This window comes from Cryptomeria japonica, chromosome 6 (genome assembly GCF_030272615.1).
Source record: "Cryptomeria japonica chromosome 6, Sugi_1.0, whole genome shotgun sequence".
Lineage (NCBI taxonomy): Eukaryota > Viridiplantae > Streptophyta > Pinopsida > Cupressales > Cupressaceae > Cryptomeria > Cryptomeria japonica.
In genome coordinates, this window is record NC_081410.1 from 443,114,840 (window position 1) to 443,139,181 (window position 24,342).

A 24,342-nucleotide genomic window follows, 5' to 3' on the forward strand; every position below is an offset into this window, starting at 1 on the left:
TGATTGTTCCTTGGATTGTGTGTTTGAATATGCTTCCTCTCTATTATGTGAAACAATGATCTCTTGAGCTGATTTCGGTTTATTACCACACTGCACTGGATTTAAGTCTGCTGATATTGTGATTTCCTGTTCATTGTATGGAAATTTTAAGCACTTATAACATGTGGATGTAAGAGCTTGTATGTCCTGTATCAATAGTCTTCCCAATAGTATGTTGTATGGTAGTTCCAAATCTAGGACTTGGCATGTTGTGTTTTTCTGCAAAGGTCCCACTCTAACGGGTAATATCACAACTCCTTTAGAGGAATTCTCTTCTTCATTATGTGCTTTGATTTTGATTTTTTTAGGGGATCAACTGCATCTTCTGAATAACCTATAGCATGGACAAGACTCAATGAGCAAATATTTAAGCTAGCTCCTCCATCTATTAGGACACATTTAACGAGCATTTTATGAATGAGGACTTCAATTTGCAAGGAATCGTTGTGGGGATGTTGCAAGGAATCAATGCTTGGATATGAAGTAGATGGGTTTTGAATAGGATCCTTTGACACAGGTTTGATGGCCATTATGGATATCCCTTTAGGGAACATCATCTTTGGGTGTATTGTATGGTGAGGATGTTATGGAAGGTTTTTGCACTTTTTTAAGAAGTGTAAGAATAGACGCCTTTGGAGAGTTAATTTGCTTATGGATGGATGGATCATTGTTAGACATGGGTGCATGATTTTGATCTTCCTCATCCAAATCTTTTAGGGATCTCTTTAAGAGGTGCATAAAAGAGCCACCTTTCTTTGGATATGCATTTGAATCTTTGTTGAGTTTTGACATGGTTGGATTTTGATTCTGGACTTGTTTGATTTCTCCAATATGTTGGCTTGTTATGTGTTCTTGTCTTTTGCTTTGGTATGCCATGTTTCTATGATCTTCAGGTATTTCCAATGTTTCAGCGATCTTATGTCTTTGCACTGCAATTAAAATGGGCATTGTGTTTTGAATGTTTTTGTGATTAAATCTTGCTTAATGTGCCGCAATAAGTGATCAATTGTTGAGGAAATGATTTTTTTTTAGTATTTGCTTGTTTGCAAGTTTTTCGATCTTAGTTTTGGAGTGCAAATTTTGTGATTTTTGATATGACCAAGTTCAAATAGGAACGATATATCCTATGATAAAGAACGAGGTTATTCTGATCAAGCGTTGGAGTTTCATGATAAAGGATGATTGATCTTGATGAGAAACTATGTTTGAGTGATCAGTTTATCAAAGAGGGTGATAATGCACTTTAAGGTGTTTGATCTTTAACTTGTTTGAGGTGAATACTTGAAACCTTTGTGTGTCTTTCTCTTGAATCTATTTTTGATAGAAGATAACCTGATTGAATGACCCGAGAAGATGACCTAGTCTCTATGTTTGACTATTTGAGAAATGGTTTGCTTTTGTTTTTTTGATTTCGGTGCAGTTTACCAAAAACACTGACAAAATGACCAGAAATGTTGCTATACGAACCAGGAACACTGATAAACTTACCAGAAATGTTGTTATACGGACCAGGAATGCTGACAAACTTACCAAAAATGCTACTATTTAGACCAGAAATGTTGTTGTTTGGACCAGAAACTTTGACAAACTTACCAAAAATGCTACTATACTGACCAAAAATGCTAACATATAGACCAGAATGTTGACTGACAGACCAGGAACTCTGTTCTACTATACAGTGACTCTAAAGTTCAAATAATGATATGTAGGTTTAGCAAATTGAGTGTTTGAACTTAGGAGATTACAATTTTGACCCAACTCTATAATATGCTCAAACTTTGAGAGTTAATGTTGAAATATGAGAAATTTGACATTAACACCAAGAGAGATGACCTTTGGATTGAAAATGCGACTGTTTGGACTGAAGGTACGACCGTTTGGACTAAAAGAGCTAATGTTTGAACTGTAAACGCTAATGTTTGGACTGAAAGAGCAACTATTTGGACTGAAAACACTAATGTTTGGACTGTAAATGCGACTGTTTTAACCGTATGTGAGACCGTTTGGACTGTAGATGCAACTGTTTGGACTGTAGGTGCGATCGTTTGGATTGAAAGAGCTCATCTGCTACAAAACTTGTGAATTTGACAGTTTGAAGTTTGAGTTTTCAATGTTTGTTGTATTTTAATGGATGATATCTTGACTTGACTTACAAACACAGAAATCAAATTATATTTTTGTTTCAAAAGGTTTTTAATTGTTAAAAACACATCAATCAGTCTATCCTAAGGAGATTGGCTGAGAATGAAAACCTTTCCTTGCTGACTTAGGTACACACCCAATAGCTAATCAAAATACGACCGCTGAGTCTCACGCAATGGATTCTCAACGCTGTATTATCCGACTCCAAATGCTAATGGGGGCACGATATGGCAAGTGTCTTGGGAGAGTTACTATCTCTCTTACACAAAGATTATCACACTTTCGGAGGTGAATCGGGTAGCTTCTATTTTTAAAGTTCTTAGTCAGGAATTTTGTTTGAAATTACCCCTTGAAGTCACGCAAGCATGATTGAGGCCTATAGCCCAACAAGGTACTGAAACAAGTTGTAGTCACGTAAACATGATTGAGATTGTGAGGCCCTACAAAATGCCCGATATGAGAGATCTCAAAGAGAAAACTCAAATAATCCCATTCTCTGAGACTTTAATCATTAGAGACCTATTTATTATAGTGAGTTGGAATGCTTAGGTCCAGCTATACTCACTTGGGTCGTTCTCACAGGGTGATTACTTTTTCCCACTGTGACAGGCCCTCTAAAGATATGCAATTGAAAGCAAAGGATGAGTCTAGCTTTCTGATCACCTAAGAAAGGTGGGAGCATACTCACCTATCATCCAGACACGTAAGACATGTTTGTTCATTTCCATTGTAATTAGTCTATGTGCCTAATTTAACAAATATAAGTGCAAAATCCCGCAGCTACAAACAAAGTTAGTAGTTTATATTGCATTCTTTAGCGGCGAAATAGTTTATGACTCCGGTCTTTCACAGCGAAATAAGTACCTACAAAACCAACAATCTGTCAATTAGGTTCAGAAAAATGACAGTCCAGAAGCAGAAATGAGGAATGCAACATACAATATTTGCAAAATTAATAAAAAACTGAAAACGCCATCAAATTAACCAAGAATGCCATCATATGTGCCAAGAACGCTACTCTATACACCAGAAACGCTGCTCTGCACACTAGAAATGTTGTTCTGCACACCAAAAATGATGTTCTGCACACCAGAAACGTTGTTAAACAGACTGAAAATGCTGATAAATTTGCCAAAAATGCCACCATACATACCAAAAATGCTAAAGTACAGACTGAAAGCACTAAAGTACAGAAAAACTTAAAAACAGAGTTGAGGAATCTCCCATAAATGTCATTTGAGGTTCCAGGACACCACAAAAGAGGCTAAGAACGTGATTCGCGAGCCAAAGAGAGCAAATCTACACTCTGAAAGAGCTAATCAACCTATCAATGAAATTTCCTACAAGCAAACTTGTTAAAGATCAAAGGGGCTAGGCCCCACGGTGGGTGCCAATTAATGTGATGCTAAAAATGTGGTTAGTATAAGAGGCGTAAACATATAATGAGACAATAGAAGCATAATTGAAAAGCTTAACTGAAAATTTAAACCAAAGATGCAAACCATAAGCCTTCCTTGAAATGTCCCATTTTCCTCTATTCTTGAGGACCTTGAAGGTGTTGGATTGATGGGCTCTCAGCGGAGCAATGACCTCCAAAGTGACAACTCAAGAGCTGAGTAGCTAATTGATCATGATTGACTATGGAGATGATATGAAATGCATGATTTAAGAAACTAGATTAACATGCTATGATAAATCCAAAAGCTAATTACTAGATAATTGAAATGCAAATTGCCTATAGTAACAATGCCTAAATTGATATGAGATGGGATCCATATTGCTCCAAAATGAGGGGTATTTATAGGATTTCCAAGGCCAAAGCTAAGGTGGCAGGAATCGACGGTCCAGATTTGATCTGAAGATATCAAGGACCAAGATTGAGGAAGTTGGAGAAGAGGTTGGAGGAAGGGACACTTGTCATCTCTGTGGTGACAAGTGTCAAGGAGCCTTGCTCATGAGAGGGCAAGTGTCCAAGGGAGGAGACATGTGGCAAAAGTGCCATGTATCTCAAGGAGAGAATATCCACACCATGAGAGGTTAGGATAAGGAGGTTAGAATGTGCAAGATAGGGTAGGGTTAGTTAGACCCAAGATTAGATTGAATGGGTTAGGCTAGGGGATGGTTAGGTTGGGTGGTTAAAGTTAGGAGCCATGTGCTCATTTGAATTTAGAAATTCAAATAATAGAAAAATGGTAATTAATCTCAACAAACTTGAGTTTGTTAATCTTAATTAGGGATTAGAAGAATTGATTAGTATGGGGAGACATTAATTAATTGAGAATTAATTAATCAAAGGGGGATGTGAGATGAACTATATAAATAAATCATTTAGATTTATTTACTAGTAGATGAATAGAGAAATTAATTAAATTACTTGTGAATTCAATTAATTAGGAAGGGGAATTAATCAAATATCTCCGTATTTAATTAACTATCTTCAGACCATTTTTAGGTGTATACAATACCTATTTCTAATGGTTACTCTGTTTAGAATCTAATAATTTATGCACAACCTCAAAGTTCCATCCTTCTTCTTAAGGAATAGCACTAGGGCTCGTCAAGGGGACACACTAGGCCAAATAAATCCTCTCTCCATTAGATCTTGCAATTGCATCATAAGCTCTTGTGATTCAGTAGTGTTCATTCTATATGGGTCTTTTGAGATAGGCTCAGTCCCTGGAACTAGGTCTATGGTGAAATCCATCTACCGCTTAGGGGGCAATCCTAGCAACTCTTTAGGAAATACATCTTGGTATTCTTAGAGAATGGGATGATCTTTGATGCTATAAGTTGGATCCTCGTTGCCTTCCTCTACCTTCAAAAGATAGATTTTGCTCCCTTTTCTTGCTACCTGCTTAACTTGCATGGCTGAAATCATCCTCACCATTATTGGTCTTTGGATTCCCTGAAGAACCAGTGATTTTCCTTGGTCATCCATACATTCAATCTTTTTATTTTAGCAATCCAATTTAGCTTGATGCTCTTGGAACGAATCCATTCCTAAGATTGGATCATAGGATCCTAACTGCATGACTTATAGGTTTACCTTGGTTTTTATAGTTCCCAAGTCAACATTAGCTCCCCATAGGTAGAACTTAATCTTTTGTGTCTTACCTGGCCCAAACTCAACCTCCATCTCCTCTCGAATTAAATTTTTAGGATCAATTTTACATTTTTGTATTACATTAGGAGATATAAAATTGTTTGTGGCTCCTAAATCTACCAAAATAGAAATAGATTGACCAAGAAGTGTACCTTGAAGCTCTATTAGTAAAGCATGTTGGTCTACTTAATGATTAACCATAGCTGCATAAATATGGGTAGAAGGATTGCTGGTTTTTTTTGGATTCTTGGGACAATTATTCTTGTAGTGTTCACCTCCACATGTCCAACATCCACCTATTGGTCCTCTTTTGGATTCTTTGTCTCTTGTGTAATCGACATGTGCCCCTTGCTTGGATATTTTCTATCTTTTCTCTTCCTTATCCTTCTGAGAGTCTGACCCATGATCCTCTCTATAGTTTTGACCCCTCTTAAACTGTTTTGAAGCCTTTCCTTTAAACTTAGCTTCTTGAAGATCCTTCCTTTTATTGTCTAAGTGGTGGGAGGATTGGCCCTTTTGTTTGCATTCTTGTTTACTTTTCTGCTTCTCCTCGGCAACTAAGGCCACCTCCACAGCTTGGTTCAATTTTTTAGGTTGAGTGAGCTTGGTTGCATACATGATACTTTTATTTAGTCCCAAAACAAACTTATTCACCTAATCCTCTTCCTCTTTTATATATTGCACATGGCGGAGTAATTTTGTGAACTTGGCCTTGTATTTTGCCACTGAAATCCCTCCTTGGCAAAGTGAATGAATTTTTTTCATCTTTTGGTCTTGATGATGGGAAGAAAGGTACTCCTTACGAAACTGCTTGGTGAACTTCTCCCAAGTCAATTGACTTATATCATAATTATTTATTTCTGCCAAGTGGTCCCACCACAATGAGGCTTCACCTTCTAGCTTGTAGGTGTCGATTCTAGCCTTAGTGTTGGAGTTCAAATCTAACAACCCAAAATATTTATTCATCCCAATTAATCAAGCTTCAGTAGCATCTCTGCCCCCTGTATCATCAAACTTAGGTGCTTGCATTTTCTTTAACTCTTGAATCAAGGGGTCATTTACCATGCCTCTTGGTTGCCCAGTAAGAGAGTGATTGTAAGTGGGAATTATAGAGTTGATTTGATAATCTTGATATATTTGCTCATTGGAATCTATGTTGTTCTCTTCAGTACCAATACCCGTGTTATGGTTGGTACCTTGTTCTTTTTGTCTTGTCAATTCTTCAATTTGCTACTCTTGTGAAGCTATCCTTTCCTAAAGGGCATTTAACTCTTCTTGTAACTCTTCTGGTATAGAATGAGGTGCTGATCTGGCACCCCTACTTGTACGTAAAAATTCAGTGAGGCTAGGGCTAGCTCCCCTCCTTAAGGTCCTCTTCATAGTGGTGAGTTAATTCTGTAAGATAAGGATTCAAATATTTTTTTCATTATCGTAAGTATTTTATTTTCCAAGTAATTAAATCTTGTTTATTATCATAAATTTCAGCCAAATTCATTAACTCCACATTTTATTTTCAACTTTGAAATATCAATTCTAATTAAATTTATAATGCCATCAAGACACCATAATATATATAAGGTCATAATTTCCATTCATAATAGTAGTTTTTTTAACATAACATGATGATGATTATTTAGTACTATTTCATTGTCTTTACACACACGGATTTTTAATTACATTGTTGGAGTTTCCTCCTAAATATCCTCTTTGGGATCTTCCTCCTTTGAGGTACTGATAGTGGCAGTCATGCTATGATGAACACAATTATAATCTGCAATTGCTTACTTGGAAAGGATAGGAGTATTACATCCACAACCAAAAGGGAAGTCTCTAACTGCTGAAGGTTTTGTCTTCATATTTTGATATGGAGTTTCTTTTCGTGGCTTTAGACTTTAGAAAGGTTGGGCCAACTTCTTTCCCTTCTTCATTTTGAGTCATTTAATGGTTTCAGCTAGTGGCTCAGTGTTATTCATCTCTACTATTTTTGTTTTTGACAATGTGGTAACAATAGCCTTGGATCCTTTTAGGTCCATTTGTCGGGGGTTTGGTTTTCTTGCATCTTTCTTGTTCCCCTTTCTTCTATGTCTCATGGCCGCCAACATCAAGTAGCCATATTAGCCTAAAGGAAGTGTGAGCACCTAGGTCCTAACGTCGACATCTAATCTTTGATACCTATGTAATGACAACCTTAGATAGGACCAAAAATCTACACAATTTGTTTTTCTTAAAAGAACATGATAGCAAAATAGTAATGAACAGTTAAGGACAAAAATATAATATTATTTGCTATGTAATTATCCTAAATCATGGACCATGAATATGCCATAAGTAATTTACAATTTACCATTTGATTTCATCACAAGATCAATGGAGAGCTAATAGTTAATATTTCCTGAAACATACCATAATTGCTTGTCTGAACATGCAATCTCTTCCATTAAATCTTCCATTGTTTGTGTCAAAGGTGCAATATAAAGCCTCCAATATGGATATAATCCCTATCCACCCCTCCAATATGGATATAATCCCTATCCATCGCTCCAATTGGATTTTGTGGCTCACGATGAGACAGTAGATGTTCAAACCGTCTTGCTAAGCATAGGGAAGGGTAACCACCTAAAGACGAGATACACATGGTGTTCCTACCATTAGTAAGTAAGGTATCACTTTCATATCACTACTACTTAAATATTGGTATGTTACCTACTTATGCTTCATTAGAAATTCTACTTGCTACAGTCCATTAGACGACTAAGAAACCAAGGACATCCATCGTCGACATGTTGTTAGCCCCAAGACTCATATGCTCTTGGAAGAATCCATCCTATCTATGTGGTATGACTAACAATCATCATACATCATATGTTCCTTAACTACTATAAATCTCAAGCATGGATAAGTTTATCTCTTTACAAATCATAGGATTTCCATCGGTGATCACCTCAGATGGAGAAGGGTAGCCTATGCAATGAGGTATACAACCTCTACCTATGCCCTCATAGGGCCCTTACTCCATGTGTAGCCATAAAATATAACACATATACCTTGCTTAGCACTTTCTGGAAGAGAGGTTCCTAATTTAGAATAAGTAGGTTCCAACTTAGCCATCTCTAGGTTTAAACTACCCATTTTGGTGTTGTTTGACATAACGGTTGCTTAATCTAATCAATTCCCAAGATATTTGTTTGATATTAGACTAGGAGGATAAGCCCTTCATTTAGGAATCCAATAAGGTAGTAAATCCCAAAACACAACCAATGATAGTTTTTACTATCATTTCCAGAATTTTAGAAAGTTCTATGTTATATTACAACAGTAAGTAGGTTCCAAAATGTGTTTGAGGGAAGACACGCTTGCCAAGTAATCCCTTGGTTGAGGGTTCTGTTAACTAAATCCTCCATTTTCATCTTGTTGATAAACCATTCCTACTTATAACCTCATAGTAGAATCTCTTACAATTTCATACACAATAATTTAACCATCACATGACCAGTTATACCATTTAAACTAATCAAGACTTATATAGCAGCTGGCTATTCACACCATAATAAAATATAGCTTCATTTACATTAAATAATGGAGTTGTATACTTAGATTCTCAACCAAAATCTAGCAATATAGGCAAGGTAGAATTATTGAAGTAGAAGTTTACTTTTGTTAATTTATTTCTTGAGTACTCCCTTTTCACAAAATATATATATACACCTAGTGTTAGATTTGCAAGGTTGTCTTCAGTTAACCTTGAGTTAATATATCTAAATTCCATTATACCTAAAGTTGCAGTTCTATGGAAATATGTAGGAACAATTGTTACTTAAACCAAACATTAATTCAAATCTAAATAATACCTCCAATAACCACACAAAACCATTTAACATAGTTTGTTTTTGATAGCTTATACAATCGTAGGGTAGTAAGGAATTTAATTCTATTTTCTTGGTTCATTAATTGACAACCACATATGGTAACCTAATGTTTTTTGTTGTTGTTATGCCCATAATATCCATCATAACCTATTTTGGGACATATCCTACACAACTAAAATCTCCACCAGTAATATACCAGCATTACTTTAGAAAGTGTATAAGATTTGGGTTTTAGTACATGTGTTGGTGAATTTGGCTTAGTTGCCAACAATAGGAAACCCCTTTTTTTTTTGGTTTTTTGGTTTTCTTTTTTTGCATACTGGATAGAACAACTCAAACTACAAAGCAACAAGGAAAAAGGAAGACTAAGCAACCAACAAGGATTTTCTCAAAAACCAAGAAATCTAAGCTAAGAAAAATTATCAATAATTATTATTAGATTTCCTTTCCTCATAACCAACAACATTATCAAGTAAATGATTGACAAATAGAGAGATGAATAAGAAACCTAGAAATTAGAAGATGCTGAAATTTCAATGCCTAAAAACCTTTCCCAAATTTATTCTTTTCCCTTCCACAAAATATCCTCACACTTAGCTACTAAAATATCCTTGTGCTACCTCCATCTTGTCTCTAGCTATTGGGCTAAGCAAAAAGTTTGGCCATAATGGAGGTCATGGGGGATTTTTAATCAATCCTTGACACCATATTCCATCAAAACCTATGCAAACATCCTTCCACCAACTTCTCAGGGAGCGGTCGACCTTCCTCTCCATGTCTATGACCATTCCAATTGATATAAGATTGTCTCCTAGCACAAGAAGGGTAGTGGTGCAGGGCACCTAGCACTCCAAGAATGAAATATTTAATTTATTTTTAATTTTGTGTGTTATTTTGTGATGTAATAATGGACCAACCATTGAGGACTCAGTAGATCCATGGTTGAGTTGTCCAAATTTTGGTTTGAGTCAATTGTGCTCAGGATGTTGTTAGCCTGAGAAGTGAGACGCTTAGGTAGTTCACAGGCAAAATACTCCAAATGAATGTATTCATGTATTATGATTAAATTGAATTGTTTTTTGGTCTTCTAGGGTGTTTGATGACATTTAAGAGCCTTAGAATACATTAGAATGCAAAATTGCATCCTAAAGAAAAAGTTGTCAAAAGTTGTTGAGCAACATTTTGCAATTTTTGGCAAAAGTTACATTTTTGGTTATAGGCATTACTAAGCTGGTTGAACGGACTGAAACAAGTAGATATAAGAAAAATCTCACTTCATTGTATGGGTTGGAGGATTGGGAATGCAAGAGCAATTTTTTGGTTTGTGAAGCAACCTTGTTTCCACCTATTTTTTATAGTTTTTGTCTTGTTTTCCTTGTTTGTACGGTCCAGTATGGACTAGATGGTGTAAAATCATTGCATCTTTGAGATTTCATTGTATTTTTATTTCATTAAGGTTGATTTTCAGGTTTGATTGTTCTAGGTTGTAGAGATTTCTTTCATTCTTTGCAACTAGAAGCAAAACCCTTGCAAGTAGGGTTTAAGAGCAAGAAATGGCTCTAAACTAGGAATTCTTTGATGGCACCTGTTGAAATCACTACGAATGCTAGGTTAGGGTATGTACATATATTATTAATAGGGTGTGTGATGTTGCAAGTCTAGGAGGAGGAGAAACAATGAAGCCCTAGGCTCACCGCTGGGAGTAGGTGAGTTAGGACAACAAGGAAAGTGCGATTTGTGAGCACATGGAGATTGGTGCATGACCAGGTGGCATATGAATGGAAATACCTCTGAGTCTTCTTGAATTTTCCCAAGGTTTTTGGAGCAGGAGATTTGACTGGTGAAGAGTTTTAGACCAATCTTGCCAAGTCATCGGCTAGGCCTAAAACCCTTCAAAATAGTGCAGCATTGGAAACCCCACTTTTAAGGATAACCTAGACGTATTTTTCTAGTATTGTCTGTAACTTCCAAAAGGGTACTCAAATCCATGATTTAATTCTAGTCTTGTTTGGGATCTTTTCAAATTAAACCCCTAAAACCGCCTAGAGAGGGCTAATGCAATTAGGCCTATTTAGGTGTCGGTAGAGACCTAGAAGGGTTAAAAAGCCAAGGTGATGGATTTGGTGAATCTTGAACCTCAAAATACGTTGAAGACACCTTGTTGATGCATTGGGAAACCATAGGAAAATATTATGTGTTAAGATCCTTGCAGGAGTGGTTGGAGTGCAGGAGAGGAGTGTGTGAGTAACTAAGTTGGCAACCTCAAGTGGAGGAGTTGATTGACCCTAAACCATTGGCTATAAATAGGAGGAAAGTCAAGAAGGATCAGACCTTGGAGGTCCCATTAGCATAACCCATTCCAAGTGCCATTGGAAGGACTTGAGTAGTTGAAAGGTTGAGTAGGTAAAGTCACTCAAGAAGGTGTAACAAACAAAGCTCCAAGACTCTCTGCATCAGAGAGGTATCAAAGTCATTCTTTGAAAGATTTGGTGTATGTCAAATTATGAAGAATCAAAAGCAAGTTCAATGCCTCCAAAGGCAATGACTCCAGAAGCCATTTGGTAGATGGTGGCAGAGATGATAGAAGGATTGAAGGATGCAGAAGGAAGTAGAGGAACCAGAGAGGTAAAGAAGTAGAAGGGGAAGGTTAAAACAAAATGGGGTGATGAGACTGATGAAGAAGTGGAAGATGGAGAGGAACCAGCAGCAATAGCTATGCCTCAAGATCAAAATTTATTCTTAGATGCAATCAAATCCATCTCTAAAGACAACTTGGATGGATTACCCACATATGGAGGAAACCTCAATGGAGAAGAGTTGCTAGATTGGATAGAAGCTCTCAATAATCACTTTGATTACAAAGAGGTAACAAAGAGAAAAGAGTCAATGTGGCCAAATCAAGAATGAGAGGATCAACATTGGTTTGGTGGAATATGATGCAAGAAGAAATGATACAAGAAGGAAAAAAGAAGATAACTTCATGGGAGCGTATGAAGATCAGAGTTAAGGCACAATTCCTTCCAGGAGATTATGAAGTTAAAATCCATAAGGGACTACAAAATCTGAAACAAAGGGAGTTAGATGTCAATGCATACACTAAAGAGTTCCATAAGCTCAGTTTGAGGGCTAAGAAGCATGAGAATGAGGTGGAGAAGTTAGCCAGGTACCTGAATGGCCTTAGACAGAATATACAAGATGACATAAGTATCCTCACACTAGAAACTATCCATAAGTGTTTTCGGTTGGCCCTAAGGGTAGAAGAGAAGATCAAAAGGAGGAGTAAACAAAATCAGAAACATAGGGGAGGTAAGAATTTCAAAGGTAGATAAAAATTTGGTAGAGGGCAGAAATCACCAAGAAGTGAAGAGCAGAAAGACCAAGAAGGAAGTGGAGACTCTCAGAGAGGAGCATTTAGAGGATCCTATAGAAGAAGGAGTAATTTTAGGGGCAAGTTTGGAAACTCAGGAAGAGGAAATATATTTTTCATTGGTAGGTGTTATCATTGCAATCAAGTTGGGCATACCATGAGTAAGTGCTTAGGGAAAGCCTCAAGCTCCACAAGCTCATACGTGGGGGAAAGAAGAACTCAATTGTTGCAAGAGGAGGACACTCAAAGTGTAACTTCTTCAATCAGCAAGGCAGGGCTAGTGACAGATGGAGAAAACTTGATGATGAGGAGAACAATGCTCAAGATACCCCAAGCTCAAGAGCCACCACAAAGGAAAAGCTTGTTTAGAACCACTTGTAGGTCACATGGGAAGATTTGTAAAGTGATTGTAGATTTAGGTTCCACTGAGAATATTGTCTTAGTTGAAATGGTGGACAAACTCAAACTGAAAAGATTGCCTCACCTCACTCCCTATAAGGTATCATGGCTCAACCGAGGTCAACATGTATTGGTTGATGAACAAGCATGGGTGGATTTTGAAATTGGTGAGTACAAGGACATATTATTATGTGACATATTGCCTATGGATGCTTTTCATTTACTGTTAGGCCATCCATGGAAAAATGATGTGAGAGCTACTCATGATGGGGAGAAGAAAAACTATCTTATCACCAAGAATGGGAAGACGTATCAAATGGATCCACTACCTGAACCAAAGGAAGAAAAGAAAATAGGCTCAAGTGTGATGCTAATGAGAGGAAAAGAATTTCTCAAAGTGTTGAAGCAAGAAGGACATCAAGGCCATGCTATAGTGTTGAAACTTAGAGAAGAAGCTAAGGTAGGTCCAATGAGTGAAGTACCTCAAGAGGTGCAAGGTCTACTCAAACAATATGAAAAAGTGATAGGGGATGATATACTTGATTATTTGCCTCCAATGAGAGATGTAAATCATCAAATAGACTTAATACCAGGGGCCAATCTGCCAAACAAAGCTGCCTACAAAATGACACCTAGTCAAAATGAAGAGATCGCCAAACAAGTGCAAGAACTCTTAGACAAAGGGTTTATCAAGAAGAGTTTGAGTCCATGTGTTTTTCCTACTTTGTTAGTGCCTAAAACAGGAAGGCAAATGGAGAATGTGCATGGACTCCAGAGCAATCAACATGATTACTATAAGGCACTGGTTTCCCATGCCAAGGATTGAAGACCTATTAGACAATCTAGGAGGTGCAAGCTACTTCACAAAGGTGGACTTAAAGTCTGGTTACCATCAGATCATAATCAGACCTAGAGATGAATGGAAGACAACCTTTAGAACCAAAGTAGGCCTATATGAGTGGTTGGTGATGCCATTTGGCCTCACCAATGCACCTAGTACCTTCCAAAGGCTCATGAATGAAGTCTTACTTGAGTTTATTGGTAGATTTGTAATTGTCTATCTTGATGACATTTTGATCTACAAAAGGTTCAAGGAGGAACACCTCAAGCATCTGGAGATGGTTTTGAAGAAGTTGAAGGAGGCTCAACTAAAGATTAACCTTGAAAAATGCGAGTTTTTGAAAACAAAGCTTGTATACCTTGGTTTTGTTATTTCACATGGATGTTTAAAAATGGATACAAGTAAGGTAGAAGCAATACTTAATTGGCCTATCCCTAGGGGCATAAGTGAATTTATAATCTTTCATGGAATGGCATCTTTCTATAGGAAATTTGTGAGAAACTTTAGCCATGTTTGTGCTCCTATTCTCAATACCATTAAAGGAGGGATTAAATGTCACTTTAAGTGGATAGAGGAAGCCAATAAGGGGTTTGAGAGGTTGAAAACCAAGATAGTAGAGCTGTCAACCCTTAGATTTCCTAATTTCAATCACTTGTTTACAGTAGAATCTGATGCAAGCCAAAGGGCAATAGGGACAGTTTAAGCCAAGATGGACATCCTATAGCTTTCTTCTCAGAAAAGTTAAAAGAAGCTAAGCAAAGGTACTCCACATATGACTTGGAGTTGTATGAAATGATTCAAGTATTGGAAAAATGGTGTCACTACCACTGCCCAGAGAATTTGTAGTCTTCACTAACAACCATGCCCTTAGTTTTCTCAATGGGAAAGAGAAGTTGAACCAAAGACACCTAAAGTGGGTTGAGTACCTACAATCTTATACATTCACTATCAAACACAAGAAAGGGGCAACCATCAAATTTGTTGATGCACTAAGTAGGAGAATCATGACCATGCGGAAGATTCAATTGCAAAGTGTGGGTTTGAGTGAGTTAAAAGACCTCTACAAGGATGATAAGGATTTTGCATAGATGTATAATGTTTGTTCTGATTTTTCTAACACCTCACTTGTCACTTATTCAGAATACATAATACAAGAGGGTTTGTTGTTCAAAGGTCATGTTCTTTGCATACCTCAATGTTCTATGAGGCAAAATATTATTCAAGGGAAGCATCAAGGAGGTCTAGGAGGTCATTTTGGCATTGATAAGACTTTGGAGCAGGTTGGTAGGTTTTATCAGTGTCCCAAGTTGCAATCAAAAGTGAGAAGGTTTGTAGAGCAATGTACCATCTGCCAAATAGCAAAAGGAACCTCAAGTAATGCAAGTTTATATCAACCCTTGGTCATATCTCAGAGGCCTTGGGAATGTTTGAGCATGGATTTTGTGTTAGGCTTGCCTAGGACACCAAGAGGATTTGATAGTGTGTATGTGGTAGTAGATAGGTTCAGAAAACTGGCACATTTTATACCTTGCAAGAGTACCAATGATGCTACCTATATTGCAGGCCTCTTCTTCAAGGAGATAGTTAGAATTCATGGTCTTCCAATCATCATTGTTAGTGATAGAGATGTGAAGTTTTTAAGCCACTTTTGGAGGACACTTTGGAGGAAGTTGGACACCAAGTTATCTTTCTCATCTGCCTATCATCCTCAATCAAATGGTCAGACAGAGGTAGTCAACTGATCATTGGGTAACTTGCTAAGATGTCTTACCAAACAACATGGGCAAACTTGGGATCTAGTACTTGGACAGACAGAATATGCATATAATGACTCAATGAACCATAGAACTTGTAAAAGTCCTTTTGAGATAGTGTATGGATTCCCCCCTAGGGGCATATTAGAGCTCAGAGATCTTAGTTCAATGGCACCCAAGAGTGCACAAGGGGAGAACTTTGCAGAAGGTATTAAAGAGGTGCATGATAAGGTCAGGCAGTCCTTACAACAAAAATCCAAGCAGTATAAGGTTCAAGCTGATAAAATGAGGAAAGTACACTTTCAAGTAGGAGACTTAGTGTTGGCATAACTTAGGAAGGAGAGGCTTTCAAAAGGGTAGCCTATCAAGCTCATGATGAAGAAAATTGGACCTCTCAAGGTGGTGCACAAGTATGGGCAAAATGCCTATGAGGTTGAACTTCCTCCTACCTTGGGGATATCTCCTATTTTTAATGTATGTGATCTCTATACATACAAGGGAGAGACACCAACAAATTAGATAGACATGCCTCACCGGTTCATGAAGATTGGGTAAGGATTTGCCACCTAGTCAACCGATTGAGTTAGAAAGTATCTTGGATACCAGGATAGTAAAAAAGACAAGGAAAGGAGTCTACAAGAACTATCTTGTTAAGTGGAAAGGGTTACCTAATTCAGATGCCATGTGGATGTCAGAGGCAGATATACTTCAGCATGGACTGGAGATTTCAGACCTTATAACTTAAGGGACTTGAGTTCTTTGACCCAAGGGAGTATGGTACAGGGCACCTAGCACTCCAAGAATGAAAGATTTGATTTATTTTAAGTTTGTGTGTTAATTTGTGATGTAATAATGGACCAACCATTGAGGACTCAGTAGAACCATGGTTGAGTTGTCCAAATTTTTGTTTGAGTCAATTGTGCTCAAGATGCTGTTAGCAGGTGAGAAGTGAGATGCTTAGGTAGTTCACATGCAAAATAATCCAAATGGATGTATTCATGTATTAGGAGTCAATTGAGTTGTGTTTAGGTCTTCTAGGGAATTTGAGGACCTTTAAGAGCCTTAGAATACATTAGAATGCAAAATTGCATCCTGGAGAAAAAGTTGTCAAAAGTTGCTGAGCAACATTTTGCAATTTCTGGCAAAAGTTGCATTTTTGGTTATAGGCATTAGGAAGTTGGTTGAACTGACTACAAGTGGATATAAGAAAAATGTCACTTCATTGTATGGGTTGGAGGATTGGAAATGCAAGAGAAATTTTTTGGTTTGTGAAGCAACCTTGTTTCCACCGGTTTTTGACAGTTTTTGTCTTGTTTTCCTTGTTTGTACGGTCCAGTACAGACTAGACAGTGTAAAATAATTGAATCATTGAGATTTCATTGTATTTTTCTTTCATTAAGGTTGATTTGCAGGTTTTATTGTTCCAGATTGTAGAGATTTCTTTCAATCTTTGCAACTAGGAGCAAAACCCTTCCAAGTAGGGTTTAAGAGCAAGAAATGGCTCTAACCTAGGCATTCTTTGATGACACCTGTTGAAATCACTAAGAATGATAGGTTAGGGTATGTACATATCTTAGGAATAGGGTGTGTGATGTTGCATGTCCAGGAGGAGGAGAAACAATGAAACCCTAGGCTCATCGCTAGGAGTAGGTGAGTTAGGACAACAAGGAAAGTGTGATTTGTGAGCACATAATGATTGGTGCAGGGCCAAGTGGCATATGAATTGAAATCCCTATGAGTCTTCTTGAAGGTTCCCAAGGTGTTTGGAGCAGGATATTTGACTGGTGAAGAGTTTTAGACCCATCTTTCCAAGTCACCGGCTAGGCCTAAAACCCTTCAAAATAGTGCAACATTGGAAACCCCACTTTTATGGATAACCCAGATGAATTTTTCTAGTATTGTTTGTAACTTCCAAAAGGGTACTCAAATCCATGATTTAATTCTAGGCTTGTGTGGGATATTTGCAAATTAAACTCCTAAAACCGCCTAGGGAGGGCTAATGCAATTAGGCCTATTTAGGTGTCAGTAGAGACCTAGAAGGGTCAAGAAGCCAAGGCAATGGATTTGGAGAATCTTAAACCTCAAAATACATTGAAGACACCTTGTTGATGCATTGGGAAACCATAGGAAAAGATTGTGTGTTAAGATCCTTAAAGGAGTGGTGGGAGCCCAGGAGAGGAGTGTGTGAGTATCTAAGGTGGCAACCTCAAGTGGAGAAGTTGATTGACCCTAAACCATTGGCTATACCTAGGAGGCAAGTCAAGAAGGATCAGACCTTGGAGGTCCCATTATCATAACCCCTGCCAAGTGCCATTGGAAGGACTTGAGTAGTTGAAGGGTTGAGTAGGTCAAGTCACTTAAGAAGGTGTAAAAAAAAAAGCTCCAAGACTCTCTGCATCAGGTAGGAAGCTTCATAAATTGAAGTTTATTTTCCTTCCCATGATGCCTACAACATGTGTTTCTCTTCTCCCATGCACAAAAAATGAAAAACAAAAAATTATCTTCCTTCTTATTTATTTTCCTTTTTATATTGGCCTCCTCAAGCATCGATAATTTTTTTTCTAATGATTGCTTTTGTTTATTCCCTCCACTTAGGTGTGGTTGATTTCATAAATACATAGTTTATTTAATTCTTTATTTAGCACCCCCAATGTCTTATTTATTTATTATTATTTTCATTGAATAAACTTATATTTTATATATACATATTTTAAGCATTCAAATGGCTTCTTGTAAACTTATGATTTAATTATTTAGTCATAAACAAGTATACATATATATTTATTTATTTCTCCAATTATGCATCGTTGTTTATTAACCCATGCCTATAGTTGCTTTAAAAAACATTAAATAAATCTCATACATGTCTCATATACTTAGCCAAGAAAGAATAAATAATGACAACTAAATGAATGTTTAGGGTTCTAAGGGCAAATGGTAGCTCAAAACAATTCTCGCTAGACTCACTAATCTTTCTAAAGAGGTTATTAAATATTGCAAATTCAATTTAACTAGATAGAGGAAATCTAAATGACTGCAAGGGTTAACCAAAGACCTTGACACAAGAATGACATTGGACTACATGTCTCTTACCAACACAACCACAAAATCCATTCGTATTGCACCCGTGTACCTACAACCAATGACAAACCTCACACAATTCTACCCACACATTATTAGTCTGAGTTAGTCTAAACAAAGTAAATGCATTAAATTATATAAAGCATAATGAAGACAGTAATTATATTCAATAATATAAGCATCAAGTTCAAAATTGGCACATGCATACATACGCACACACACACACACACACACACACACATGTCCATATAAAAAATTCCAAAACTCCACCCCTAGTCCAAATTACATTGAGGATAGGATCATACAAAAGTATTAATATGGTTTTCTAGGGGCTATGACATTGTCATTTTTCAGCCAAAAACATGGATCAACAAAATCCATGGTTATCTGGATATCTCACTACAAATGATATCAGTGGTGCTATCAACCACAATGTTCATCCAATCACACAACCCCTGGAAATGGCTATTTATGGTGGTTGTATGAACATGATAAATTGTTGGTTATTTACGATTGTTGTATGAACATGGTAAATTGTTGGTTCCTTGGCATTTTCCTTTTGGGATGGATTTGGTTATAATGCCATAGTAACTAGCTTTTTAACTTAATCATATTTGCTAAGTTTGTCATTTATAAAAATGCAACTAACAATGTCAGTGTTGCACTTCATCTTCAAGAAGCCAATTTCTATTTTTAAAGTTGTTTGCATTTCAAATTCATCATAAAGATTATTTTTCATCATTGTTAGAGTGTAGAGCTCTTTGCATCATTGTTAGAATGTAGAGCTCTTTGCAATTGGTGCATTGGAACGTGCTTTTAGAAATTGCTTTGAAGGTGGAATTCAAGCAACAAAATGACACCTTCAAAGACTAGCTAGTCTTTTTCATGCTAGGAAAAGAACATTTCTTGTGTAATTGTCAACTCTTCTAACCTTCTCTCAAATAATGGATCAACTAAGGGTTAGACTCCTATATTTTTTGAATGGGAAGAACTATTGTGCTTATCACATGCTCATTGTATATTTTATTTATGAATTCATGTCCTCAAATAGAAGGGGGAGATCCTTGTAACTAAGTAGGATTTACATATTGAAGAATAATAAAATCATGTGTCTAGTCCAAACAATTTAAATTCTTATCTTATCCTCATGGTTAATGACTATCATGTGCACAATTGAGAAAGTCTCTTTGATCATAATTGTTAATTTAAAGACAACTTGGTAAATCATATCCTTGAGAATGGTGAATAAAAGAACCTAATTTCTCTAAGGTTTGTGGATGATCTTCAAATGCTAGATGTGGAGCATCTACATTCATACATTTTGGAGTGGCATTTTCAATTGAGATTTTCTAGGACAAAATGGGTTGTGGCTTCACTCCAATGGTTTTTTATAGTTTGACACTTAGCCCATGTTACTCTAGTATGACCAAATTGTTTTTAATGACTGCTCACACAAGAATTGCATTGTACAAGGATGATAAAATGTATGAATTCAATTGTTCATTTGTTAGTCTTTTTCTCTCTTGTAAGCTAGGTTGTCAAATAGGTCACAATGCATATATATTTTTATTCATTGTTTCTAGAGAGCTAGGATAGATAGTGCAAGCATGGTCCCACCTTCAATTAGCCGAATTTTGGTACAACTATTGTTCTTTAATGCATAAAAAGGTTTGGACAGACTATAGCAGAGGCTCTGTAAAAGCCAAGTAATGGATACTCTATGTTGGGCATAAGGTACCTGTTGAGGAAACTCAATATGTCAAGGCCAAACCTAGGTTAAATTACTTGATCCCTTTAAAAGACATGAACAAGTATATGTTTCCATAGAGATTGCGATCTATTATATAGACATGATTTGAAAATACTTGAATATAGAATTTTTAAATCCATAATAGATATATGGTTAATAAGATTGATTAAAAAAATTAATGATCAATTTTTGATAATTTTAAATCATTTGATGTATAATATAGTACTGTATGTTGATTTTTTTAAACATATGGGTTGGTGCTAAAATATAACACAATTGTGAATATGAATAGTGTTATATCATAATTTTGATGGTATATTCTAAAGTTATTTTTAGAATTGGTTCTAAATTTAGGAAATGATTGAAATTTTGATTAGAAAGAGATATTAAAATTGATGTTAAATTGGAGAGGATGAGATAGTTTTATTGAAAAACCAAATTCACGCTCACATTAAAACTCCTATACAAAAGATAAATTGTGTTAAAATGGAGAAAAGGAGAAAACCCAGTAGGAATAAAACTCATATCCAAAAGAGATAATGCAAAACAAATGAAATATAAAAGTGTGAAGAGGATAAGTGATGATAGATGCTTGACACTAGATGTTGAAGATGACCTAGATTAATGTTGAATATATGCAAAACCACAAATATGTGCAATATGACTTCCCATTTTGGATAGGAAAATGTAGGAAGTGTTATAATATTCTCTAATTTTTTGCACATGATCCAAAGACTATATTGATGCCCATGATGGATACTTAAACATGTCCAAGCCAATAATGTTATGAGGTAAAAAATTGTTGATATGATGGAGCAAGTACCATAGAAGGTTCAAGAATAGGACCATGAATTTTTTGTGATATCTAGACCAATGTGAATCTCATACTTTGTAGCTGACGATGACTTAGTCAAATTAAACTCACAAGGATTTGCAAAATCTGTCACTATAGAAGATGATGTAGGTGAGGCAAGATCAATATCCAAAGATGGAAATGGAGTGTGTGTCCAATATTGTTGATATGACTATTGTCAAATAAAAGATCAATATCTTCAATATTGTCATCTAAATCTGCAAGGTGGGATTGTATAAAAAAAGCTATGATGTTTGGTAGATATGCATCCCAATGTTGAAAATATGGAGAAACAATAGTAATGAATTGATGCAAAGAACACTTAGAACTCATGGATGAGTTGATAATATGTACATGTATTTTAGGTTCTGCAGTCTTGGATAGATGTTGGAAGAGACTGTGTGAAAAATGATGATAGAAATCATCCACATATTGATTGCACTCACAATATGTGTACTTCATTTTGTAATTTTTTAGAGATGGTGTAATTATAAGAAAAATAAATGTAAAGTACAAGATTATGTGATCCCATTCCCTCCCACACAAATTATGACACTATATAGCTTGAGTTGAGCAAATAAAACAGATTCTATAAGCTGAATTCTTCAATCATGGGTCATTTAGTTTCTATTTTACACTTCTCAAAATTTTACATAAAAATTTTAAATCACTCTCAATTTTTTACATCAGCTTTCTTGACAAATTCTCTACTTATAACTAAGATTTCAGAATCCTCTCCATTAGATAGTCAAGCTTCTTCAATTTATGAAGGTTTGGGAAGTCTTTAGGAATGGAACCATTGAGATAAGGTTTGCTTTTATTTCTAATGGTTTTCCATACCGTGTTTCAAAATAAATTAATTTCCATAAATTTGAGGATGTTGGGAAACACTAATGAATTTGGATTTACATTGATGTTGGGTTGCAAAGTATTCATTTAACTCATTCTGTGCATGTTCAACAATGATTGCATTCCATAAAATCAAATGTTTGTTGAGGAATTTTGCCAAATGATTCATTTGATATATTTTATAATTTTTAATTTAGATTTGATTTTTATATATTTTACTTAATTATCTATTAACTTAATAAAATAATTTATAATATTAATTTTATTGATTATTTTTAATTTATAATATTAATTTAATAAATTATTTTTAATTTTAAATATTAATTTTACAAATTATTTTAAATTTTATAAATAATAATTAAATTTTATTAGAATTAATTTAATCACTCTCTAACAATGATTAATCATTATGTGTTTATTAATTAATGAAAAACTAATTAGATTTAGAGTAATAACCATATAAATTAGTTAATCGTGGTCTTTTTCTAATAATGTTGAATTATAATAAAATAAGCAATAACCAAATTTGTGAGGAATTAAGGTCCAATAAAACATCAAGACTTGTAAAAAATCAATGTATTAACTATAATTTATAAAACCTCTACTTTAGACGAGTTTTGAGTTTTGATATTATAAATCTAAATAAATAACATATTATTAAGCTGATAGTTCCAAGCGACTTGCATGTCCACTCATAGTCATACTGTCCACTACTTGCATGTCCACTACGAGTTTTGATATCCAATTTCAATTTCATAAAACCTCTAGTTTAGACGAGTTTTGAGTTTTGATATTATAAATCTAAATAAATAACATATTATTAAACTAAACTGATAGTTCCAAGCAACTTACATGTCCACTGATAATCATAAACTGTGGACATTTCTCAATTAACACTATTATTCTACTGAAGTTAAGTGAAAGCTCCAAAAAATCATACAGTTTACTATTCTTAATTTTTGGATATTTGAAACATGCAGTTTTCTATTCATAGCGACTTGCATGCTCAATTTCATAGTGTCAACTGGAGACATATACTATAAATATTCATACTCTCCATTGCAACGACCATTGTCAATTCATACTCTCAACTGCCGACATAGCATATTGTCAATTCTTCACTCACCATTTCCTTGCTACCTCTGCTCTCGCCAAGTTTCTTTGGATTTCAGGTTAGAAACCATAGAGGAGTTATCAGATGGGAAAGAAAAAGATTCCCATTACTTTCGTTGAAGATCCAGTGAAACGCAAAATTCATTTCCATAAGAGGGTCCATGGATTATTCAAGAAACTTCATGAACTATCTGTTCTTTGCGGAGCTCCGATGTGTTTGATTGTTGAAGATGAAAATAAAATTCCATATTGCTATAAAACTGATTCAGGAGGACATGCCAAGCTCATTGCTGCTGAATACGACAAGCTCAACGTATCAGATAAGGTGAAGGTTTACAATCCTGCAACAAGAACCTTTCATAACAAGCTTAAAGTTGTCCGTGAATTGGAAGACCATGATCAAGGGATGATTGCACTACAAAATGCAACTGCTGAAGTAGCTACAGTTCTTGATGGCACCGCGGAAGTACAACTGCATGCTGATAGTAATCTTCATTCTGCACATCCAGGGAATGAAGATGAATTCTCTGTGGAATGGCTTGAAAATTTTCTTTTGTCTGAAGATGACGACAAGGATGGACATAATCCCCCTGTTCCTACATAACAAGCTTGAAGACCAAGGGATAATTGAGGAGTCTTTATGTGCAGCTGCACTACAAAATACAACTGTTGGAGCAGCTACAGTTCTTCATGGCACCAAGGAAGTACAACAGTTTGGTGATAGTAATTTTAATTCTGCACATCCTTGGTGATGACAAGGATGGACATAATCCCTCTGCTCATACATGAGTTTCAGAATTGTACTTCTTGAATTCTTGCTACTGTAAACCCTTATTATTAAATTGAGTTTATTGAACAATAATTTAAAATTGTGGAATTGAAAAGAGAAGGTTTGTTAAAAGGCATTGGTTATTGTGTGCAAGATCCATCTGGAGAAATGGAATTCATTTTAATGTTGTCTTTTTCTATATTGATATCTCATTCTGCTATCTTATTCACACATTTGCATAAATGTTGATTGTGCACTATCCACTTCGTTGTCTCTGTCATACCCACTATAACTCAGCAGCGATCTAATCCTGTGCAAGAAACCTCATAAAATAAAACTTTGTCTTTGGTGTTGATATCTGTATTTCTTGTTTCTAATAAAGACTAAATTTTTGATGCCATCATATTCATAAAATG

The 24,342-nt window shown here is 35.8% G+C and overlaps 1 protein-coding gene across 1 annotated transcript; it reads left to right on the top strand.

Annotated features, from left to right (window-relative positions):
• Positions 1 to 23,242: 23,242 nt before the first annotated feature.
• Positions 23,243 to 23,761, top strand: LOC131876642 (agamous-like MADS-box protein AGL29). The gene has a single exon (XM_059222085.1). It carries the CDS (start codon positions 23,243 to 23,245, stop codon positions 23,759 to 23,761), a length of 519 nt encoding a protein of 172 aa, XP_059078068.1.
• The last annotated feature ends 581 nt before the right edge of the window (positions 23,762 to 24,342 follow it).